The sequence below is a fragment of the Anopheles gambiae genome, chromosome 2 (assembly GCF_943734735.2).
Source record: "Anopheles gambiae chromosome 2, idAnoGambNW_F1_1, whole genome shotgun sequence".
NCBI classification, from domain to species: Eukaryota; Metazoa; Arthropoda; class Insecta; order Diptera; family Culicidae; genus Anopheles; species Anopheles gambiae.
In genome coordinates, this window is record NC_064601.1 from 10246587 (window position 1) to 10268784 (window position 22198).

At 50.0% G+C, this 22198-nt stretch overlaps 6 protein-coding genes and 1 long non-coding RNA gene across 10 annotated transcripts; 3 read left to right on the plus strand and 4 right to left on the minus strand.

Annotated features, from left to right (window-relative positions):
• Window positions 1–70: 70 nt before the first annotated feature.
• Window positions 71–3064, minus strand: LOC1281323 (ATPase family AAA domain-containing protein 3A homolog). Its single transcript, XM_321276.5, has 3 exons — window positions 2475–3064; window positions 1099–2398; window positions 71–1019 (listed from the first exon to the last, which is right to left on the minus strand). The coding sequence occupies exons 1-3, from the start codon at window positions 2692–2694 to the stop codon at window positions 746–748; spliced, it is 1794 nt and encodes a 597-aa protein (XP_321276.4). The 5' UTR covers window positions 2695–3064; the 3' UTR covers window positions 71–745.
• A 614-nt stretch (window positions 3065–3678) lies between these two features.
• LOC11176006 (uncharacterized) lies at window positions 3679–4807 on the plus strand. Its single transcript, XM_003435889.2, has 3 exons — window positions 3679–3794; window positions 3877–4237; window positions 4306–4807. The coding sequence occupies exons 2-3, from the start codon at window positions 3892–3894 to the stop codon at window positions 4716–4718; spliced, it is 759 nt and encodes a 252-aa protein (XP_003435937.1). The 5' UTR covers window positions 3679–3794; window positions 3877–3891; the 3' UTR covers window positions 4719–4807.
• Window positions 4793–6521, minus strand: LOC1281324 (aurora kinase C). The gene is made up of 2 exons (XM_321274.6): window positions 5749–6521; window positions 4793–5660 (listed from the first exon to the last, which is right to left on the minus strand). The coding sequence occupies exons 1-2, from the start codon at window positions 6286–6288 to the stop codon at window positions 4986–4988; spliced, it is 1215 nt and encodes a 404-aa protein (XP_321274.5). The 5' UTR covers window positions 6289–6521; the 3' UTR covers window positions 4793–4985.
• Window positions 6522–6920: 399 nt separating this feature from the next.
• LOC1281321 (centrosome-associated zinc finger protein Cp190) lies at window positions 6921–12105 on the minus strand. 4 transcript variants are annotated; one of them, XM_061641818.1, is made up of 3 exons: window positions 11868–12105; window positions 8829–11282; window positions 6921–8745 (listed from the first exon to the last, which is right to left on the minus strand). In XM_061641818.1, the coding sequence occupies exons 2-3, from the start codon at window positions 11230–11232 to the stop codon at window positions 7460–7462; spliced, it is 3690 nt and encodes a 1229-aa protein (XP_061497802.1). In that variant the 5' UTR covers window positions 11233–11282; window positions 11868–12105; the 3' UTR covers window positions 6921–7459. The 4 variants fall into 4 exon arrangements, with proteins under 4 accessions (XP_061497802.1, XP_321271.6, XP_061497803.1 ...); XM_321271.6 differs by having other exon boundaries at window positions 11739–12016; XM_061641819.1 differs by lacking the exon at window positions 11868–12105 and adding an exon at window positions 11735–11861.
• Window positions 12106–12111: 6 nt separating this feature from the next.
• On the plus strand, window positions 12112–14454 carry LOC1281320 (mortality factor 4-like protein 1). The gene is made up of 3 exons (XM_321270.6): window positions 12112–12640; window positions 12696–12813; window positions 12879–14454. The coding sequence occupies exons 1-3, from the start codon at window positions 12613–12615 to the stop codon at window positions 14011–14013; spliced, it is 1281 nt and encodes a 426-aa protein (XP_321270.5). The 5' UTR covers window positions 12112–12612; the 3' UTR covers window positions 14014–14454.
• A 172-nt stretch (window positions 14455–14626) lies between these two features.
• On the plus strand, window positions 14627–16014 carry LOC1281319 (putative peptidyl-tRNA hydrolase PTRHD1). The gene is made up of 2 exons (XM_321269.6): window positions 14627–14928; window positions 15629–16014. The coding sequence occupies exons 1-2, from the start codon at window positions 14734–14736 to the stop codon at window positions 15797–15799; spliced, it is 366 nt and encodes a 121-aa protein (XP_321269.6). The 5' UTR covers window positions 14627–14733; the 3' UTR covers window positions 15800–16014.
• LOC133391115 (uncharacterized) lies at window positions 14835–15165 on the minus strand. The gene is made up of 2 exons (XR_009764608.1): window positions 15028–15165; window positions 14835–14948 (listed from the first exon to the last, which is right to left on the minus strand). It is a non-coding gene; the product is annotated as an uncharacterized LOC133391115 (long non-coding RNA).
• Window positions 16015–22198: the final 6184 nt, after the last annotated feature.

Here is a 22198-nt window from a genome sequence, read left to right on the forward strand (position 1 = left end):
TAAGAAACACCGAACGGAGAACATTATTTGCCTTTCTTTCGCGATAAAACGATTGCACACACACACACAATTTATCATTAACTCGTCCCCATTTTATACATGTTTTATGTTTGTTAACATAGCTTCTTCGTAAACCAAAGGAAAGAACAAAAAAGTAAAGGATAACTATAGCTCCGTAACAGATAACAATTGCAATTTTACGGCAGTTTGTAACACATTACCAGCTGGCAACCGCACAGAAAAAGGGTGAGAGGGGAGGAAGGAAAACATTTGTCTTATCACTAACGAACTATCGAACACATTCGGAGTCGCACAAGAAGGGTAGCTGCTTTTTTTTGGCCGGAAAGCTCCTAACCACCGGACGTGCAGGTGCAGTAAAAGCGGCCCCTTCTTGGCAAAATGCATCCTGTCGAACTGGTGCGTCTGAGTGGATTAAAGTGCGGGCTCGTTCATAGGAAGTTTAATATAAATCTCCTACACTCGAACGAAAACCCCCACAGGATGGATGGATGGCACAAAGTACGGAATATATGCCCCATTGGTGGTGCGTCCCAACCGATCAACCGCTGGATTCCACCCACTTTCACAATCCCCGTCCGTCAGCTCATTGGCAGTGATAGGGCATTTAATGAGCCGATGCTAGATTGGTAAGCAATGGAATCGAACCGATGTTCCGGGCCCAATCCATCCATCCGCCGATTATCGTTAACTTTCTACTTACTCCGGTAAGCGCGCCGGTAACGTTTTACTGCGTCAGAAACCCTTTACCACCGGTGATGGATTTGTGGTCGAGCTTTTCCTGCTCCGAAAGCCAGGCCATCTTCTGCCGGTGTTGCCGGACGGCGGCTTCGCACCGATCCAGCACCATCTGCTCGGTGAGGACGCCTTCCTCCGAGGCGTAGCAGGCCGCCTGCCAGGATACGCCCAGCTTCGAGATTTCACGACCCGACATGCCTTCGCACATTTTAGCCATTTTGCTGCACACCGCACTGTAGTCCCACTGTTCCACCTTGAAGCGTCTGGAAGAGAAAAAGAAAAACGGTCAGTGGCTGGATTATGCGCTGGAATCATCACACAACAACAACAACTGGCACTTACTTCTTGCCTTCCGCGGCTGGTTGTAGCACGAACTTGTCAAAGTACAGACGTACCAAACGCTCCCGCTCTTCCAGCCCGGGCAGGGTAAACTCTACCATCTCATCCAACCGATCGTTGATGGCGTAGTCGAACTGTTCGGGCGTGTTGGACGCCAGTACCAGCATGAAGCGCGGGTTTTGCTCGCCGGTACGATAGAGGAACGCGTTCAGCGCGGACCGCATGTCTTCCGAGATCTGTTCGGACGATCGTTTGCGCAGGAAAGCGTCGGCCTCGTCGATGAACAGCAGCAAACCGCGCCGGCTAGTGTTGGCCCAATCGAACACCTTGTGGATGGCCGTCACCGCGTCCCGTCCCATCGGTCCTACGTCGCCGCCCGTCATGATGGCGTAATCCATGCCGGAGTGGGTGGCAAGCCGCTTGGCGAACATCGTCTTACCGGTTCCGGGCGGACCGTGCATTAGAATGTTCCGGTACAGCCCCTTATTGTTTTTGGTGTTTTTCGTCGCGATGGCAATGTCTCGCAGCCGCTCCTCCAGCTTGGGCTGCAGGACAACGCCCTGCAGGGCTTCGGTCGGTTTGTGCTTCATTCGTTTCACCGTCTCGATGGGATGTTTCAGTGCCTCCAGCAGCGAAAAGCGTGACGTTTCATTGACCAGCGACGGTTTACCTATCCGCGCCTCGACATACCGTGCCGTTACGCCCGTTGCCCCCTTGGCCGTGTACACGCCGAGTGCGAGCAGCGACAGGCCGCCGACCGTCGTGACCACCTTGTTCCAATCGGTCAGCAGTGCGGTGGCACCCTGCCCCAGGACGGACCCGGCCGTCTTAATGCCCTCCATCACGGTGATGCGGTTCTCTTCCGCCTTCAGGCGGATTTGCTCCAGCGTTAGGTCACGGTTTTCCCGATCCACCTTCGCTTTAGCACGCAGTTCCGCCTCGAGCAGCTTCATCTTGTTTTTCTCCCGCAGCTCCATCTCGTGCTCGATGGTCTTGCGGCGCATTGCCTCCTGTTTCGCAACGCTTTCCTCCTGTTTGCGTAGATTTTCCTCCTGCACCCGCTGCTGCTGGGCCAGCTGCTCCTCGTACCGTTTGCGAGCGAGCTGGTCCTGGTACTGGGCGCGTTGCTGCTGTTGCTTGGTTTCCTCTGCCAGCGTCTTTCGACGCTCCTCATGGTCCACGCGCTTATGCTCCACCTTGGACGCTTCTATGTGAGCCTCGTACTCCTTCACCTTTGCCAGATACTCCTGCTGGCGAGTGTTTTCCTGCATTTTCGACAGCTCCAGCGCTTCCCGGGCGTGCTCTGCGGGTGATACGGAACATCAGCATAAAGTGGGGGGTGTTGGCATTAGGATTACGCAACATTAAGGTGTACTTACTCGAACGCTCCAGGGTGCGTGCAGCTTCGGCCGCCCGTTCCAGCGCCGACGAATCGAACCGATACGCTTCCATGGCTTTCCGTTCGGCCTTGGTCAAATTGGCATCGCCCGCCATCTGACCGGCGCTGCCGGCCGACGACGGTGGCGGTCCCGGCGGTTCCGGTCCACCATCACCGCCCTGCGGAGGAGCTTGACTTTTATACCCGAACAACCACGACATTGCGACAGAACGTTTGGGTTTTCACTGTTAATCACTGCACACGTAATGCGTTCGGGGGGTTTTGTGCCTGCACGATAACAACTGTACGAGATGCAGACAATTCGGTTAGCAACGTTCTGTAACCGTGCTCAGGAAAATGTGCTCCTCGCTCCGGTTCGATATTTTTTTTATCTCCTGCTTTGAATCTGTCAAATGGAGCTGTCAGCTTGCTGCTGTCAACGGTGGCCAATGCCAAATTTAAATTTATTTCATTGTTTTTATTGCAAAAACATAATGCATCAAATGGCCAATAAAATAGAAAATGATTTGAAATGCTTTTATCACAAGTTATTTTCGAGAAACTATGTTGTTCTTGCAATACAATCGAAACGAATTGATAGTGGCTTCCTAGAACTCGACTTCAATCCTGCGAAGTAAACGGAGCCATCGCGGCCCGCCTGGCAAAACCGGTTTTCACGAGCTCGCCAACGCAACATTTGCGAATGTTTTTGAAAGGTGTTGTGAAGGGTTTTGAGTGTACAAAATGACCGCTAGAAAGGTCGCGCTGGTCTGCGATTGTGTTGGTGGACAACATTAAAAGACCAAAAAATAAATATACTCCACCATTTCTCCTCCTCCCCCTCATTGATCCCCACGGGATCCTACATTTCATGTGTGTATTTACCGTCTCACTGATACATGCTCCGTTATTGCATCAGCTGATCCGGCGTTGGCTGCAGTTAACCGCCAAGTTTGTTTATGTTTTTTCACACGTCCAAATGCGCGAAAGAGATGACATGACACAACAAGCGAGAACTCACACTCCTCGGTAGATTAGGCGCGTAAATTGCCACCAACATAACGAAAGGCATATGGACAAAGGTGAACGAAGCGTTCGAGAGAGTGGGCGAGAGAGTGGGCACAAAAGCTCACTTCGAAACGAGCACTGTAGGCAAGTAAAGGACAGGTAGCGAAAATGAGCGAGATGCAGCGATATTCGAACGTCAAAAACCCTCGCCATGTTGTACGGGCGCGCGTCGGGAAAGCAAAACAAAACACATCCAAGCGGAGTTGAAAAAGTGCATCGTTTCACACCTTGGCTGGATTTGGATTGAACGCAGGTATTTTTATTTAATTCTGGCGGTGTCGTTCTGCCTGACGCACGTTAGCAGATCACTAACGGCCATTTGAATGCATTCACAGTATCAGCGAGCAAAGATGACGAAGCGCAATATGTGGAGTTACGACGAGACGCTCGAGATGCTTAACATAATGCTGCGCCAGGAAAGCCTGAAAGCGATGAACGGCCGACCGTTCCGAAAGGACAAAGCCTTCCGCTTGGTATATGAAGAGATGGTGCACCGGGGCTACAGCACCAAGGATCCAAAGCAGATAGAGTACCGTTGGAAAAATCTGAAGCGACAGTACGTGGACCTGCAGAAGGATCCCACGTTGGTCGATACTAACCCATTCCCGTACTACGACGAAATAGACGTACTGATGAAAGGAAAGCCACCTGCCGCCAGTCAGACAACGAAGCTGTGCGAGCTCGTCATTTCTAAAGGTGCAGCAGCAGCATAGTTGTTATGAATTGCAGAACGACATTACTCAACATTTGTCTCTTCCCTGCAGTTGAACGTAGCTCAACCACGGAGGCAGAGGAGGTTCTCCTCGAAACGGAGATGGAACCCATCGAGCAGGTGGAATGTGAAATAGATCCACCGATTGCGAGTGAGGAAGTCGTTGAGGAAACTATTGTCGAATCATCGCCCCAGCCGCAAACAGCGCAACCTGTCCCGAAACGATTGAAGCGCAGTAGAAGGCGTCAGGGCGAACTGCCGAAAGCATTTCTTCCCCCCTACAAGACGGCAACGGAGGAAGAAGTGTTTCGGAATCAGAAAAAGCTAATCGATTATCAGTTCGGTCTGTACAGCAAAGCCCAGGAGGAGTCGGACCAGAAATTCCTCGCCATGAGCCGACAAATGCTGGAAGAGTGTAATGACAAGTTTCAAGTGTTCTTAGCGAAGCTGGCACCAGGCAACTAGTCGGGAAGCGAAGTCTAGTCATAGTTGTCTTAAGGAACGTTTATGCCCTACTTATTTTATAAAGAAATTACAAGTTTTAATCTATACTGTACAACGTTTTTTTGCATTTTTTTCATATTCTTTGCTTATATTACAACCATTTAAAACCACCACTACAGCTAACAAGAAAAATTAAAAGATTTATAAGACTAAAAGGTAAAGGCATGTTACAAAAATACTTAAGGCGAACGTAGCGATTAATGGCACTCGACAGCAGCAGTCTCCCCCTCACTTTTTGTCCACGTGCAGCTGAATCCACGGATGGATGGCCACATTTTCCAGCGGCATACGGCTGGCCGGATCTTTGACGAGCAGTCGCGAGATCAGATGAGACGCCGCCTTCGTCACGTCCGGCGGCACCGTGTACTGCACCTTCATAATCTTACGGTACGTTTCCTCGTACGTGGTGGCCAGGAACGGGGCCTTTCCGCACAGCAGCTCGTACGCCAGCACGCCCAAGCTCCACAGATCAACGGTTTTGGTGTGCGGCTGACCTTGCACCATCTCGGGCGACAGATAGTCGAGCGTACCACACAGCGTCGTACGGGACGACGTGGGCTCGTGTACGGACCAACCGAAATCGGCTATCTTCAACTCACCACCATGCCCCAGCAGCAAGTTTTCCGGCTTTATGTCCCGATGTATCACATTGCGCTCGTGCAGATAGATCAGCGCCGACACGAGCGAGTACACGTAGATGGCGCACCGCTTCTCGGGAAACCGTTTGCCCGGCTGCTGCTGCTGCTCCTTGAACAGGGTACCGCCCGGCGCATACTCCAGGATGAGATAGATGCGCGATTCGTCGTGAAAGTAGCCGTACATGCGCAGTATGTTCGGATGGCGCAGATGGGACTGTATTTCGATTTCTCTCCGCACCTGATGCTCGATCCCCTGGGCGTGCACCTAAGCAATGGGGGAGAGAGAGAGAAACAGAAGAGAGCTTTTAGCATCAACGGAACGGTTTTAGCGTGCCTCGGGGCGCGATACCAACCTGCTTTTTGAACAACACCTTCAGCGCGATCACGAACTTGGTTTCCTTTTCGCGGGCCAGATATACATTGCCAAACTTGCCCCTACCCAGCGGACGGCCGATATCGAAATTGCTGAGTGTCCACACCTTTTTGGCCGGTTTTGCCTGTTGCGCCTGTTGGTTACCGTCCGTGCCGCTTTGCTTCTGCTCTGCCGCATCCGGCCTATCATCGGCTGGCGTCGTATCCATCGGTTCGGACTCAGTCTTTGGAGTGATTTGCTTTTCGGGCACTGGTTTACTGCTACTGGCCGCTGGCCGCACCACAGGTGCCGGCAGCTGAGGTGCTTTGAAGCCTCCCATATGCTGTCCTCCCCCTTCCGCTACCTTCCCGACCATCTTCGCAGCATTGTTGCTCCTTCCTGCGGCCGTGTTTGCGGCTGGACCTCCAACACCGGCACCCTTTTTGACCAGCAACGTCCCTGAATGGGAAGGAATGCCTGTGCTCGCGGCTACCGATGACGGTCCGTTCAGTAGTTTACGGTTTTCTTTGTTGCACGCCATGTTTGAGCAAACTGTGCCAGCAAAAACAAATACGCAACAGGGGGTTGGGAAAAGGATTAAGCGCGCAAAAACCGCTAAAGACTAGATACAATATGAAATAACCCCTCGCAATAAACGTCTGAATGCCGACGGGAGCGTTTCTCTTTCTTTTTATACGACACCGAAAAGAAGAAGTGCAATGCAAACTGTTGTTCTTCGTGCTCTGTGGGAACTTTAATTTTTAACGGCTCATTCTGACAGCTCGCAGCAGGAGCGGAATTTTAGAGCGCTCGGAATGTGATCTAAAATGTATTTTGGCGGTACCGAGATCAATAGACCCGTACACCGCGCGGGTGTGTGCACCTTGAGCAAAAAAAAAATGTCGACACACTTTTTAGACCAAGCCCTTTTCGAACAGGATTCGAAGGTAGAAAGCTTTCGCCAAACGGTTGAAAAAAGCCCTTTCGCCCTTACGTAAGGTTCATAACCTTTTGCCATGCCCTTTGTGGGTTCGACGAGTGCGAAGCAATAAATGAAAGAAGCGCCCAGAACTGTTCATGGCCCCTAATTATTTCTCAGCCAAATGACAAAAGCAATAGCTCGGCATAGGTAATATTCTATTACATTACGGTTTGCATTACTAACATTACGTGTACAGTACAAATAGTTGTATTTATTGCATCTCTTGCAGTTACGCACATAAACATTTTGAATTTAACTTATATTGATACTCAAACCATTACCCTCTATCATTAGTATAGCTAGTAAACTAACTCATTACGCTAAAATACGCCTTTAAACTTCCGCAGTGAAGCGCCTCGTGTTTCTTTTTTTCTACGCAAATGTCATTACTATATATGCCAAGTTAAACACATTGCTTAAAAGACATAAAAATGTAAATAGTTTTAAAACGAGCATGCATGAAAAGGTACAATCTCTGATTAGTGGGGTTGTGTTTTTTGCTCGCTGACATTATGCCCGCAATCAATAATAATGAAATAAAATTATTGACGTGATACAGTTATCAATCTAGAATAATAAAAAAAGACTTTCTAATAGCAGACTGTTGATTCCTGCTAGGGAGAATTGTTTCCTAGAATCCGGGCTGAACCTCACAGTACGCCGTTCCCCACAAAGGTAGAAAGGAAATCCGTTTTAAATTAAATGATACCGCCACGTACTCCTCCCCCCTTTACAGATCATCATCCTCATCCCATTCTCCTAACAGTGAACTCACTTCCTTCGACTTGGAGGCCGATTTGTCCTTATCGTCTTCGTCACCGGCATCGTCATCTTCCGGCTCACTGGTTGCTTCAACCTTTTCGCTGGCAGCGGTCGCTGTGCCATTTTTCTTACCCTTCGGCGATACGGTTTCCCTTTCGTCGTCCGATTTGGTCACCTTCTCCTTTTGCTTGGCAGCATCCTTCGATGCATCGTCGCCCTCCTCCTCCTGTTCCTCTTCCGGCTCTGATTCTGTTTTGATGGGTTTTGCCGTGGTGTCTGGTTCCTCTTCATCGGTTGGATCGACCGCCACCGCCTCAGCAACACTACTACCACCGGTCGTCACCTTTTCGATCTCTTTCTCAAGATCTCCCGCCTCGTTCGAAAGCTCGTCCAGTTTGGCCTCGTTGTTCCAATCGTCCAGCAGCTTGTCGATTTCCTTGCCGGACAGCTTCTCCGTCTCGACGGCCTTTTTCTGTTGCGTGTCTGGTGCTGCATCGGCCAGCGATTCCTTTTCCTTGCTTTTAACCGATTCCGACGATGCTTTCTTGGCTGGTTCCGGCTTTGCTGCGGCGCTCGATTTACCAGCCAATGGGGCGGCAGCCACGGGTTTCTTCTCGGTCGCCTTTTCCCTTTTGGCTGGCTTTTCCACCGGCTCATCGGCCACCGGTGGTGGCGGTTGTTGCTCCTCGGCAGTATCCTCCGACCAATCGCCCTCCAGCTCGGAGATCAGCTTCAACTTGTCCGACTGCTGCCGGTCTTCCGAATCGTCCAGATCGTCGTCCTTCACGGCAGCGTCGGCCGACGTGTCCGCGTCCGGCAGCTCATCATCGTCCATCTCCATCAGCTGGTCCTTCACCGCTTGCTGCAACGTTTCGTTCGTTTCGGACGTCACCTCCCCGGACATGTCGACGTCGTCGTCCATCGTGTTGCCGTCGTCGTCGACCTCGTCCGGCTTGTCGGATGCGTCCGTCCGGCGGGACGCTTGACTATCGTCACCCTCCTCAAGCGACACCTCCTTGTCGACGACCGGCTTGTCTTCCGACAGCGAAACGGAGGCTTGCGAGTTTTCATCCTCCGATGCGGTCACATCCGCCGCCTTCGCGTCCGACTTTTGGCTATCGTTGTGCTCGGAACCGGCGTCCGCCGCCTGCTGGCTGTACATGACCGTATCAACGATCTGCACGCCCTCGCCCAGCTGTATCGTGGAGCCGACGGAAAAGTTGTCCTCATTCAACACCATCACCACGTCGTTGCCTGTCAAGCACACCAGGAGGAGAAGATTAGTTGCAATACGCGGCCACACATCCACAATAAACACACACGCCGGTCGCACTTACCTGATCCGCCAGTGCTCTGTAGCTGGGAGATGATTTCATCCTTCTGGGACTGCGTCAGCAGCAGCTCGGTACCATCGGCAGTGACCAGCTTCGGCATACCATCGCCGGCCGCCCCACCGGACGCATGCTCCCCGTGCACGCTGGCCAGCTCCGCCTCGATGTACTGGTTCTGGTAGTTCGGATCGTCGAGCACGACCCCATTGTCGCCGACGAGCGTAAGGCTGGTGGCGATGCCGGACGCCACATTGCTGAGCGCTTCCGCCTCGGACGACGGTTCGAGCGTGATCGGGCGCGCCGAGCCACCGGCGCCGCTCTTTCCCTCCGCCCCCCCGTACGTGCCCTTCGCCGGGGGCAGCGTGATGTTGGACAGTATTTTGATCTTGCCATCGCCGGCCGCCGACCCGTACGTCTTGGTCTGGGGCGAGGTGAGCTCCTCCTCCGTCTGGTAGTCCTCGTCGTCGGTAAACTCCAGCACACCGTCCGCGATGGCCCGCTGCTTGTGCTGCTCCTTCATGTGGTCGTACAGTTCCATCTCCTTCGCGAACACCTTGTTGCAGTAGATGCACTGCTGCAGGTCGCCTCCGCCGCTGCTCGCGTGCACCTCCTCCTCGTGCTTCGCCAGATCGTCCGCCGTCATCGCGACGTGGTCGCACTCACCGCAGCGCGGGAACCGAAGCGCCGGCTTGATGTTGTGCACCGTGTGCCAGTGGTAGAGCAGGTGCGGGTTGCGCTGCTGCGCCTTGAACCCGCAGTGCTCGCAGATCCGCACATCGATGCGCTCCTTGTGCTTGTGGATCAGATGGTTGTAGAACGCTTTGTAGCTGGGTATGCTGATCGGGCGCCCATTGATGCCACAGCGCAGGCACAGCCACGGTCCGGTCGTGTTTTCCGCCCCCTTCGCTATCAGTGCGTGCATCGTTTTAGCGTCGATCGTTTTGGTCGTACCGCCGCCGGAAGGTTTACCGGTGGTGGCGGCAGTGGAGGAAGAGGAGGACTGGGAGGTGGTGGATGGTCCTCCTTTCGCCATATCGCTGCGGATGTTTGCCGTCGCCCGGCGTACCATCGATTGGTCCTGCTTGAGCGGCGTTGCCGTACGGATATCCATCTTGGGCGCGGCCGAGCTGGAGGACGATGCGCCCGACGTCGTGTTGTTGCCCGCGTTCGGCGAAGGTTTCTGCATGATCTTCAGCTTGATGTTTTTGTTCTTCTTCACCAGATGGGGATACTTTTTCAGCACCTCCGATATGATCTTCGCGTGGTCCACGTTGCCCGAGTCGTCCTTCACCGTGATCTGCTTCAGCACGTTCGAGCCCTGGCCGGGTGATTTCGATTCCTGCTTGATGACGATCTGCTTGGTCGTGGTGGCGCCCTGCTGGCTGGCGGACTTGGCCAGCGCCGCCTTAACCGAGGCCGGCGGCTGGTAATCCTCATCGTCGTCATCGTTGAAGTGCGTATCGTCGTCCACGTAGTCGGGCGAATCGTCGTCATCGGTCGTCAGCTGGCTGCGCATGCGGGCTGCCTCGGTGAACTCCTTCACCTCCTCCAGGTTGGGCTTCTTGGCCGGGGGGGAAGTGAGCGAACCGCTCGACGGTCGCTTCACCACGTTCGCGTTCGTGTACCCTTTGCGCAGCTTCTCGAACGGAGATGTTTCCTCCTCCTTCTTCACCTGGTCCGCCGTCAGCAGGGGTTTCGTTTCGTACGTAATTCCATCGAACGAACCCTCAAACCCGTCGCCCATTTCGCCGTCGTCGAAGCGCGAAGGGCCCGGCTTGGCGTCTTTCGGACCGGCAGCAGCGTGCGCCATCGATTTGCCACCATACGAATGAACCGGCTGCCTTGCCAAGGGTAGCCGTGGTCTCGAACCGACTGCCGGCAGCCCGGACGGTGGCCCCCGCTGAACAGGCAGACCGCCGCGCTGCTGACCGTGATTGCCCTGGTAGACGGGCCCACCGCGCTGGGGCCGTGGCGCCTGCTTATTGAGCAGCACCGGTTGCTTCACGATGCGCGACGACGTTTGGCGGTGCGCCTCGAGCAGCTTTAGCAGCACGGTCATGTTCATGTCGGTGGCCGTTTTCAGCAGCCGGTCGTACATGTTGTACTGGAACTCGAGCGTGCCCGTGTACATGAAGTTCACGATCGGGACGATGACGTCCGCCTGCAGATCCATCGGCATGATCAGCACGTCGTCGTACATCTCGCACACGTTCTCGAGATGGTTAAAGTAGTCGGTGCAGGCGGACAGCACTAACCGGTGCACCTTCAGCTGGGAGTTGTCGTTGAACTGGAGCGTCAGGTCGCAGTGGTCGGTTTTGTTGAAAAAGTTTTGCAGCTTCTGCAGGAAGAACACGCCCCAGTTGTCCACCTTCACCGATTTGGCCTCCGCGTATCTTGTCATTTTGCTCATCTGTACTTTACAAGCGTCGCGGCGGGTTCAGTAACATCAGTCAGACACAACTAAAAATAAAGGGAAATAAAAAAGGGTCATAAAATGCGTTCGCTTTCCATTCCCCGCTGCGAACAGCTGTACGCGAATTGTGATCATCCGGCTAATGGTTTGGTGCAGTTTAAAGGTCCGCCAACATATCGAACACGTAAAGGTTTTGTTTACGTTTGCAGCATACCACCCCCACCCCTTACCCTCCAGCACATCAACAAACTATATTTGCCTCGTAGCGCTGTCACAGCGTATTGGGAGCATTTGTTTCGGGACTTCACTGCATGATTAGCATAAATAGTGCGCCGTGCGCATCATGTGCACCTCCCCCGAAACGCCATCCCGTAGCGTAGTGATCGGGTGAAATTCGGTTGAGAAAAAAACAGGTTTAAAACGGAAGACCAAAGGGTGTTCGAGAAAGAATTTCACCACCCGCGTAGCGCCCTGCTATGGACACACGCAACAAACCAACCTACCACACACGCACAAACACCATGTATGCCAACAACGCCAACCAATCAATGGGATACGGGTACGGGAAAAATGCGTACGGGGTTTTAAAACTAATCGCTACACTTCCGCCAAATACGTTAATTGATACGCACACTGTGTTCGCTGCGCGTCCTTTTTAACTGCTTTTCACCGTTCTGCCAGCACTTCACCAAACCGAAACTGTGCTTTGTTTCGAGAACTCGCACAAAAGTTGCCTTCAAAAACCGACGAAATTTACTGCAAACCAATATGGCGGCCTGACGCTGCTTGACGCTGAAAGCTTTCACCGGCGTTGAGCTTTTTTCATTTTCGCCGAACGCCCTCGGTGGATGCCGTTTGAACATGGCATTTCAAATGCTTCCAAGGTGAAATCGGCATTTGATCGCCCTGCAGCGCGAGGGTTTTTGACGTTCGAAAATAGCTGCATCTCGCTCATTTTCTCTACCCGTCCTTTATTCGCTCGTTTCGAGGTGAGCTTTTGTGTGAATTTCATAATCAAAAGAGTGTTGGTAACGCTATCCGTTTACCTGAAAACAGTGAAAACCAATATTAGATATCCCGAGCGGTAGCAAAAATGGCTTCACAATGCGACAAAAAAACTGGAATGGCTTGAGGTAGGGTTCACGACGTTTTAGTACGCTTTGGTACCCCGGGGGAAATCCCCGTTCGATCCCGTGCTCAAGCCGGCTTGAGTGACCGAAAGCAAATTAGATCGGAGCCGGTGACAGTTCGGACTGCAGCTTTTGCAGTAGCCCAAGCCGAGAGGGAGCGCTGCCGCTGTTGGAAATTTACTCCGGTGTAAACAATTCAACGAAATCCACACAACTGGAGAAGAAAAGCGCACACGACGACGGGAAAATGCCCCCAAAGTTTAAGTTCACAGAGGGTAAGCGAATAAATGGCCCCGCTAAGCCGGCACATAATGTTTGTTTCTTCTGTAGGTGAAAAGGTACTCTGCTTTCATGGCCCGCTGCTGTACGAAGCAAAGCTTCTGCGTTGTGCGATGATGAAGGAAAAGCAGGTAAAATACCTTGTGCACTATGCCGGCTGGAACAAAAAGTATGTATTGGCTGCAATCGGGTGTGTTTGTGGGATTGGTTATTAACACGCATTCTGTTACGCAGCTGGGATGAGTGGGTTCCGGAGAGCCGCGTCCTGAAGTACAACGAAGCGAACCGCCAGCGGCAGCAGGAAGTCCACCGCTTACATTCCCCTCTGGTAAAGAACAAGAAGAGCAGCACGAAGGGTAAAAAGTCGGACGCACAGGGTGGTACCGGCACCCAGGGCAAGGACAGCGATTCGCGAGCATCCACACCGTCGAAGGAAGTGACGAAAGAGAAAGACACAGCGGTACAGTCCGTCACCACCACACCCGTTACAGGGGCTACAACACCGACGGGCACTACCTCTACCGGTGGTAGCACGACGACGCCCGCCTCCTCTACAGGACGAAATCGATCGTCCCTGAAGACATCGGCTACCAGTGCGAGTGTTTCTTCATCGCCCAGCTCCAGCTCCTCGTCCACCTCGTCCTCGACGGCCGTACCTGCCGCAACAGATAAGCCACCTGCCGCCACATCCACCGCCGCTGGCAAGGATGTGAAATCTTCCGAAAGCAAGGAGGCGGTGGAAAAACCGAAAGACGAATCGTCCAGCGAGCCCGGCAGCTCGAAGGCGAAGAAACGCGGCCGAAGCGACACAAACTCATCGAACGTCGAGTCGGAAGATCAGTTCATATCGAAGGTGGAGGTGAAAATCAAAATTCCGGACGAGCTGAAGGTGTGGCTGGTGGACGACTGGGACGCAATTTCGCGCCAGAACAAGCTGCTCGAGCTGCCTGCTAAGGTGACGGTGCAGGAGATAGTGGACAACTACGTACAGTACAAGAAGCAGAGCAAGGTAACGACCGTTACCAAGGAAACGGCCGTAGCCGACATCGGCAATGGGATAGTGGAGTATTTTAACGTAATGCTCGGCTCCCAGCTGCTGTACAAATTCGAGCGGCCACAGTACGCGGAAATGATACAGGCCCATCCGGGTGTGCCGATGGCAAAAATTTACGGCTCCGTTCATCTGCTGCGGCTGTTCGTGAAGCTGGGACCGATGCTGGCATTTACATCGTTGGACGAGAAGTCGATACAAACTTCGCTGGGCCATGTGCAGGACTTTTTAAAGTATTTGGTCAAAAACAGTAGCACTCTTTTCAACATGCAGCACTACGTAAATACTAGCCCCGAGTATCATCGGAAGGCCTTGTAAGGGGTCTTGTGGCGTAACACAGCGCTTTACAAGGCAGATGGTATTACTCGAAACTGAATTACAATAACAAATGGACTATATTTTTCAAAAAAAAAAAAAAAAAATGAGTTAGTTACTTCTTGAATCTATTTCCTCAACGTATACAATTCCATTTGCAATTTCGTGGCACTCAGCAGCGACACGACACTGTATTGCTTTCTTTAAATTATTTGTTGGGATCTTTCATTTTTGTTATGAGTTTTCAGTAAGAACGAACTGACCATCTCGAGTGGTCGAATGGCAATTTGAACAAAATGTTAAACTGCATAAAAACGTGACGCACTGATCGGACGCTCTTTGCACTTGCACAAGTATTCATGAAACAGCCAAGCTAAACTACAATATTTCGTGAAATCAAAGATTGGCAATAAACAACAGCACAATGATGTGTATTTCCAAAAATGAGTCATTTGGTTAATGGCAAGAGCTACTGCACTGAATTGACCAATATTACGTGAAATAGTTTTGGAAATACAAAACACGGTTCAACGGTTTGTTTGAATGCGCTTTTTTCCTATTCGAAATGTCAAACTACCCCCAGCACAGCTTTCAATCGATGTATGCACCTTGTGTGGGAGCTGTTTTTTTGTGCAAGGCAAACATAAACAAATCAAACTGCCGGCTGGTTATTGTTTTTCTACGCACGTGTATTAACAATTTGTTTGATTTTAAACCATTTTTATGCGAACAATGTGCGCTGCCAAGCTAGTGCAGTACGTTATCGTAAATGGAGAAATTGCAAAAAGCTGGCCAAAAGGCGCTCTCATTGCTCAGTGTTGTCATGCCGTTGCAGCCGTCGGGCACTTGTACGCTTCCGATCCGGACACGGTAGAGTACTTTAAGGACCTGGACAATATGCATAAAGTAGTGCTCGAGGTAAGCAATTTAGCAGCACTCTGTATGGTAAATACTCCGAAAACTCATTATTTTCGATCATTTTTTAAAAACATATTATAAATGTGTTTCAATTTATACCCTCCGAATGATTGCGATGCTGATATGCGATGCGATACGCTATTTTGATTCAATAATAATATTGAACGATACTGAACGCAAACGCAGCATTCGCAAAGGCTCACAACGTCCTGGGAAAAGTTCACCGGATTACACATCAAATGGACACACGCTCAATACTTCTTACACTCTGGCGTACAACGGCTTTGGTTGTGGCGTAAACGCGCGTGCAAGATTTGAGCGTGTGAAAGCTATTTTCGGATTTCGGAACGAGAATTTCTAACACCTACACAAAATATACGTCCTGAAGTTGGCCGGCTGTTGAGAAGTGAAGCAAAGAACGCCACCACTAGCCAATAGCCATCGTTCGCCGTCTCCCGACGTAAAAGGGGTTATTTTGGGAAATCGCGATACGAATGCCACCGCTAGCGCACTAGGCCGGTCAGCAGCGGCGTGTTGTGTACACACTTGCAGAGATGAATTTAATGGACGAGAAGTGTACACCCCGCGTCTCGGATCGTCCGTTGTGGGAGGATGGATTTCAAAAGAAATGCTCCTATATGCTGTTCATGCACTTTCCACCTTTGCTTTATCAACAGTTTCCATTTGCTTTCCATTTCAGGCACCGGACGCGGGCAAACTCGTCAGCCTGGGCGAAGTGTTGCAGCAGAACGACGTCAAGCATAAGGTGTGGGTTGAGCAGCCCGAAAATCTACCAACCTGCATTGCGCTAAAACCGTACCCCAAGGAGGAGGTTCAAAAGTACATGAAGAAATTTAAACTGCTTAGCTAGTAAGGGTCTGCAGTGTGGAGGAAAAAGGCGGTATGTTGTACTATGGTTGTTTGTGTTACACCATTTACACCATCGAATGGTTTGCTGGTGTGATGGCAGGTGATACCTGCAAGTCCTTGGCAGTGCCCTGTACGCTATCATCCCTGAACCATCGTCACAAAAATCGAAACGGATGAGCAAAGGATCGAATAAGAAGTCAACAAAATCGGATCCAAGATTTGTGGTTCGCACCAACTTTTCTCTGCCAGCTCATGATGACATCATGCCGAGGGGGTGGACAAATTTATTACAGCAAACATTAGCCCGGGAGAGAGTACGCAGGGGTGAAGAGACGTGCATCCATTTGTGTTGCAGAAGACTGGCTAACCACACGGCTTAATGCACGAGCGTTCGGACAATTTTCCAAATTTCCCTCTGTCTCTGTTCGACCTACTTTTGCACTGGCGGGCACCGAAGTGAGATAGTTTTATTTATGGAACCGAACCTGGTACCGTGGGTGGGTTTTAGAATGTGTGCTCGTGTCGCTTGCGGGATAAATGGGAGCACTGCTTACTTCTGCTTCTGCTCCGAAAGCTACAAACCGCTACAAACTGACACAACAGCAACGGATTTTCATGTTCCGTACCTTTGTCTTTGTACGATGAATGGAAAACCCGTACAACTTGCCTGCCGAGCAGCTGAACATGGCCGTACATAATACCCGTGGCCGTGGCTTGGCGGTGGTGGTTGTTTACAATTGATGCGCGAGAAGCGTAGGATGGTCGGTATTTTTACGGCAATTTGTTGATTTTATGGTCGCAAGATGATCACCCACCCCATGCGCCGATATGCCATGGTGGACGATATTGGGATGGGGCGGACAAAGTTATATAATTGAAAATTCGTGTTAAACTGTTTCTGCTCATCGCTTAATTTTGCAGAAGAAAAAAGAAGTTTATCTTAATTTGATTGCAGCTTGCAAAATAGCGCACACAAATCTGAACACCGACCCAATCGTGCAAGCCGCTATAAGCCCCAGCCGTTGCAATCAAGCGTATGAATTATGTTTCATGTTTCTTTCATGATCCGGCAGACCTTGCCCAATTTGCACGATACATCGAAAAGGAAATTATCGCATTCACTTTAAGAGCTGGTAATTGGATTTATTTCTCACATCAGGCTGCCCCAAAAGTCAAAACTTGTCCGAAGGACCTTCAGTTTGTCACACATCGATCACACTCTGGTTCGATCGTCTAGAAAAGGGCTTTGCCGCTTTCATACGATTAGTGAGGAAGGGGGGGATGGAGTGATCATAAATGAAGTTAGCTACACGGCCGACAAACTTCCCGCGACCAATCAGCTAGCTAATAATCATCATGTCACTATCGGTTGAATATGGTGTACGCGCCTGGTACGTGCCCATAAGTCGAGCAAATATGTTCAGCCCCCTGCTGTGGTGGCTGGTTTTCATTTTTTTTCTTCTTCTCCCATATGTCCACACAAATGGTCCTTGCTATACGCACTCGGATGACATAATCAGCCCACAACGACCTTTCTGAGGTCTCCGGAGCACCTGAGTGACCTGCCCCCCTTCTTTCTTCCCTTCCTTCCTCGCCGGGGTGCCCCTCCCCTATACGGTTGTAATAATTGAACGGACCTCGGCATCGAAAAAGCATCTTCCATAAGCGTGGAAAGTGGCCGCTCTGCGCAGCGATTCGTACGCGATAGCCACTGCGTTTTTCAACGGCGCACAGTGGCAGTGGATAGGAAGGCGGGAGGCGGCCTGGAGGGGGACCAGAGCTTGAGTGGAGCGAAAATTAATAACCACCAGTTTGAGCTTCGAACACACGAACAAAAATAAAAACCCCCAACTCGTTCTTTATGGACATCGACAATACGCGCACATGCGGTCGTCCTTGCGTCTCGCGTTCTCACACACGCGTTGCTCCTTTTCTCCCTTTTGGCTGGTCAGGGGGCTTCCTCGTGCGTGTGTGTACTTGTTTCCACCCCAGGGGGTTTTTCTCCCTCTCTGGATGCTCTAGGTGGACGAGAGGCATCTCGTTTGCCCCGTGTGGCCGTGAGGTGGCTCCAGTTTGGCGAAGCACTATATCGACGCGAGAATCCGTCACCCGGTCACGAGTAGAGCCTGTATGTTGGGGGGATGGGTTGAAAGGGCGGGGTGGGGGGATCTGATGAAATTATGGACGCACAAAAGTGCCACCACCATGGCACCGCAGTGGCACAATTGGCAGCAGCAACACCCGAACTGTAATGGCTCGAGATGGGGTTGGTGCGATTCCATCAGGCTCCGAGGCCTCTATTTCCTTTTACGGCACACTGGGGGGAGCAGCACACTCTGTAGCATCGTAAAAGGTAGTTTGCATTTAAATTTCTGCCGAATGATTCATCGCGTGGAGCTGCTGCTGGTTCGCTGATGGGGTTGCGATCGGATCGTAGCAGAAGAAGGTGCAGAAGGTGTGAAGTGTTTACAAAATTGTAACGACAGTGATGTGCACCGTTTTCAATGAGATTTGCTCGATTATGATCAATTCAACATTGGGTGTATTCTAATATTCAACGCTAGTCGCGATGATAGTGATTATGAGGGATCTAAGAATATGTCCTTTGAACTTAACCTATTTTCATGGTATAGCAAGCTGGATAAATGTCGCGTTAACTTAGCAAAGCGATCAGCATGCGATAGAAATAGGAGTCACTCCAGCTCAGCCCTCCAGGATACTCCAGTTCAGCCTACACAAGTTTAGTAATTGGTGCTCTGCGAACTCGCGTGATTAGTTTCACTAGTCAGAAAGGACGCTATTCTGAGAGGCGGTAATCTTGACTCTTATGCACTCTCACGTAACATAGAAATTAAGGACCTAGGTACCATTCTAGACTCGTCAATTTCCTTCCATCAATAAGTAGTCTTACGTCATCGACAAAGCATATCGGCAGCTTGGTTTTATTAATCGTCTGACATCTGATTTGAATGTTCCTTTCTGTTTAAAACAACTGTTCGTCTCCTTAGTCTGTTTCATGCTTGAATTCAATGTTGTAACATGATCTCCGCACACTAAAAACTGGTCCACACGTATTGAGCGTATTGACAAAAAGTTCACAAGAATGCAGCTATACGATTCTTAAGATGGAACATCTCCAACAACCAGCCTCCGACATATGAGACTAGACGACTTCTTCTGGGTCTGCAGTAGTGATGGGTAATCCGGAGTGGAGTCGTAGATCAAATTCGACTCCGGTGCGCAAAATATGAATCCGACTCCAGATTATCACCGTGTTCGGCTCCGGATCAGTCTGGATCAGTATGGATGAGTCTGGATGAGTCCGAACGAGTTCGTTAGAGTCCGGGTGAGTAGTTTAGGATGGCATTTCAATTGCAAATTCCCAAAATGACTGTCCATTAACATTCAGACAATTCTTGACGAGTGCGTTATACTCTCAAACCCCTCACCCTCCGGCTCCAAAACAGTTCGGAGTAACTCCAAGTACGACTCCGATGGGAGCTGGAGTCGGATCGATCCGACTCCTCAAAAAAAATGGTATTTTCCCATGACTAGTCTGCAGTCCTTCGAAAGGCGAAGAGAGTTAGCACAAGCAGTTTTTGTAGGAAATTTTATTAAAGGCAAAATTGATGCACCCGATCTTCTTCTTAAAATTATTTGTACGCTCCCGATCACGCCCTACGGGACTTTATGATTAAAATAGACTGGGCCCGTACTTACAGAGGAGCTTATGATGTATTCATTTCAATGTACAAAGCTTTTAATAAATTCTACTGCATTTTTGGCTAGAATGTTACTGTTGCCACAATTAAATTTTCATGCCTATATTCTAATATATAGCTAATAAGGTCATCTTCAAAATTCAATTATTTTCAATAAACAATGTAAAATTATTGTGACATATAAAGAAGGAGTTGTTTTTAGAATAACGAAATCTACCAAAGCATCGTGAACATGCGCCAGCGTAAGAATAGAATTCTCACTGGCTGCACCAGCTCGGCCAATGTCGGTGTGTCCGAGAGCATTCTAAAATCTGCCGAACAGTCGCATTCACGCGATGCAATATGCAAGGTTCGCGATTCATTGATGCACACACAGCGCGTGTATGTGCGCGCGCGAATGATGAAAGATCGTTCCGGGGTGTAGGGCGAGAAGCAGTGCTATTTCAAGCTCGTTTAATCCGCCCTTTCTTTTTAAAGCCACAGGGTTAGGGACAATGAGAAAAATGGTTCATATGCAAAGTACAGCTTTACAGGCGATTGTTTCGTTATTTTTGGCAGCCGGTTGGCCCAGCACTCTTTTGGTTGCAGGATGCAGGAATGATCTGTTGGATGGTCTTCTTCTTCTTCTTTTTCTTCTTCTTCTTCTTCTTCTTCTTCTTCTTCTTCTTCTTCTTCTTCTTCTTCTTCTTCTTCTTCTTCTTCTTCTATTTGGCGTAACGTCCTACGCGAACATGCCGGCCTATACAGGCTTTCGAGACTTTATACATTACCACGCAGCCGGATAGTCAATCCTTGCTGCGGGGGGACGGTCCATTCTAGGCTTGAACCGCCCCTGGATGGTATTACTTTTGGCTAAACGAGAAACGACGATATTACATAGCCCAATGTGACAGCAACAACTACCAGCCGGCTCGGTGAGAAATCTCTCACTAAATCGCGCCCTGTACGGTTGAATTTAGTCATCAAAATTGCATGGCACCCAAAAGGCAATAGGCACTGCGGTAACCAGCGTGATCCGACAACCTACCATTTGCAGCGGTGCAGCACGATGCAGGCGCTAATGTCGGTGGCCGAACCTGCTGCTGCTGCTGCATGTTGAATAATTGATTAATTGCGGTAATTAATGGCACGCAGAATTCCGGCCACTCGCAATAACACCCATCATGCACGGTTGGAGGTGAGATGCTCGATTAACACCCAGCGGCTTGGGGCTCTTGTTGCAGGTTCGCTGCCATACGATCGCGCAATATTCATGCTTTCTAGCAAGCATTTTAACGAGCGGTGATAACACATTTATTCCACTCCGTTTCCATAAGCTGTTACTGTTTTGCACTAACTTACGGGATCCAATGCACCTCTGCTAGCCTTTTGCGACAGATTTACGCCAGGTGTTGGGAAGAAGACAAAGTAAAAAATGGCAACCTCAAGTGGGGCAATTTATTGCTCTCAGCCATCTGTCCCTCCCTCCCTAAAACGAGCTATGCGAACCAGTGCCGCCCGGGCCTTACGGCCTAACCTTACGGGCCATCCGATGATGCAAGGATGTCCTTCTGCGGGTGACGGATGTGCCTCACCTCGACCGGCTCCGCCACTCTTACTCAGCGTAATGTAATTAAAAGCAATAAATGAGTCAGGAACGGAAGGCACCTCTCTACCACCTTCTGCTGGCCAGCCAGCCAGCCAACCAGCTCCAGCCCATATGAAATAGAACGTTTTTAAGCTGCTTTTTTGCCTAATATGGTCACGCCTGAACTTGCTGTGGCGGTGGAGATTCTGTACGACCGCCAGTTGGAGCGTGAATGGTGGTGTATGACACTGACTGGTACCGTTCGCTTCCCAGACACTGGCGTCGACGAAACGATCGGTCGTACTACGTGAAGCCGTACCTTACCCTTCCGCACCAACCCATCTGGCTGGCTGGGACGATAAGGTGTGCTGTGCTTGGCATTGCATTACATTGCATCTTGTAATGTGTTCGCATGAATTGGTTGGCGCCGGCCACTGTTGTGGTTTTTTTTCTTCTTTCTTTGGCGGTAGTGCTCTGTCTTCTCTCCCCGCTAATGCGACAGCTGACTGACGTTGGGGTGCAATTTGTGTTTTGTTTTTGTTTTACACCAGTAACATGAATTCGCATTTATAAAACATTTTGTCTGGTTTGCCTCATTTTGGTAAAGACGGTTCGAAAGTACGGGAATCATAAGCTTTTGGATGGACTTTCAGCAACTTTAGGCGTTTAAATAGTCATTTGCAATGAATATTTCACGTCTATATAAATGAACCGTTTAGTTGCATATAATTACTACACCCTCTATAGGGGTGTTCAAGGATTTTAGACTTTTGTCCGATATTAACGAATTGTTCTCTCAATTTTATTCTTTTTTCCCAAATTTATTTGGAATTCCATTCCACGATTTATTACTTTATTTTGCAAATGTTTTTGAATTACAGTGGAACACCGTTTATCCGGACTCTTCGGGACTCAACCTCGTCCGGATACACGAATAACACGGCTAATGCATCAAAGTATTTATTTTATCACAAATTCTTGATGTTTTTTTTGTTGAAATTTATATTATGTTTTAGTTAAACCTAGCCCGTTTTATTAACTTCATTTTTTTAGCAATGAGAATATTTGAAATTTTGCATGAATTTTAGCATTTTTTTCTTACGACGATGTG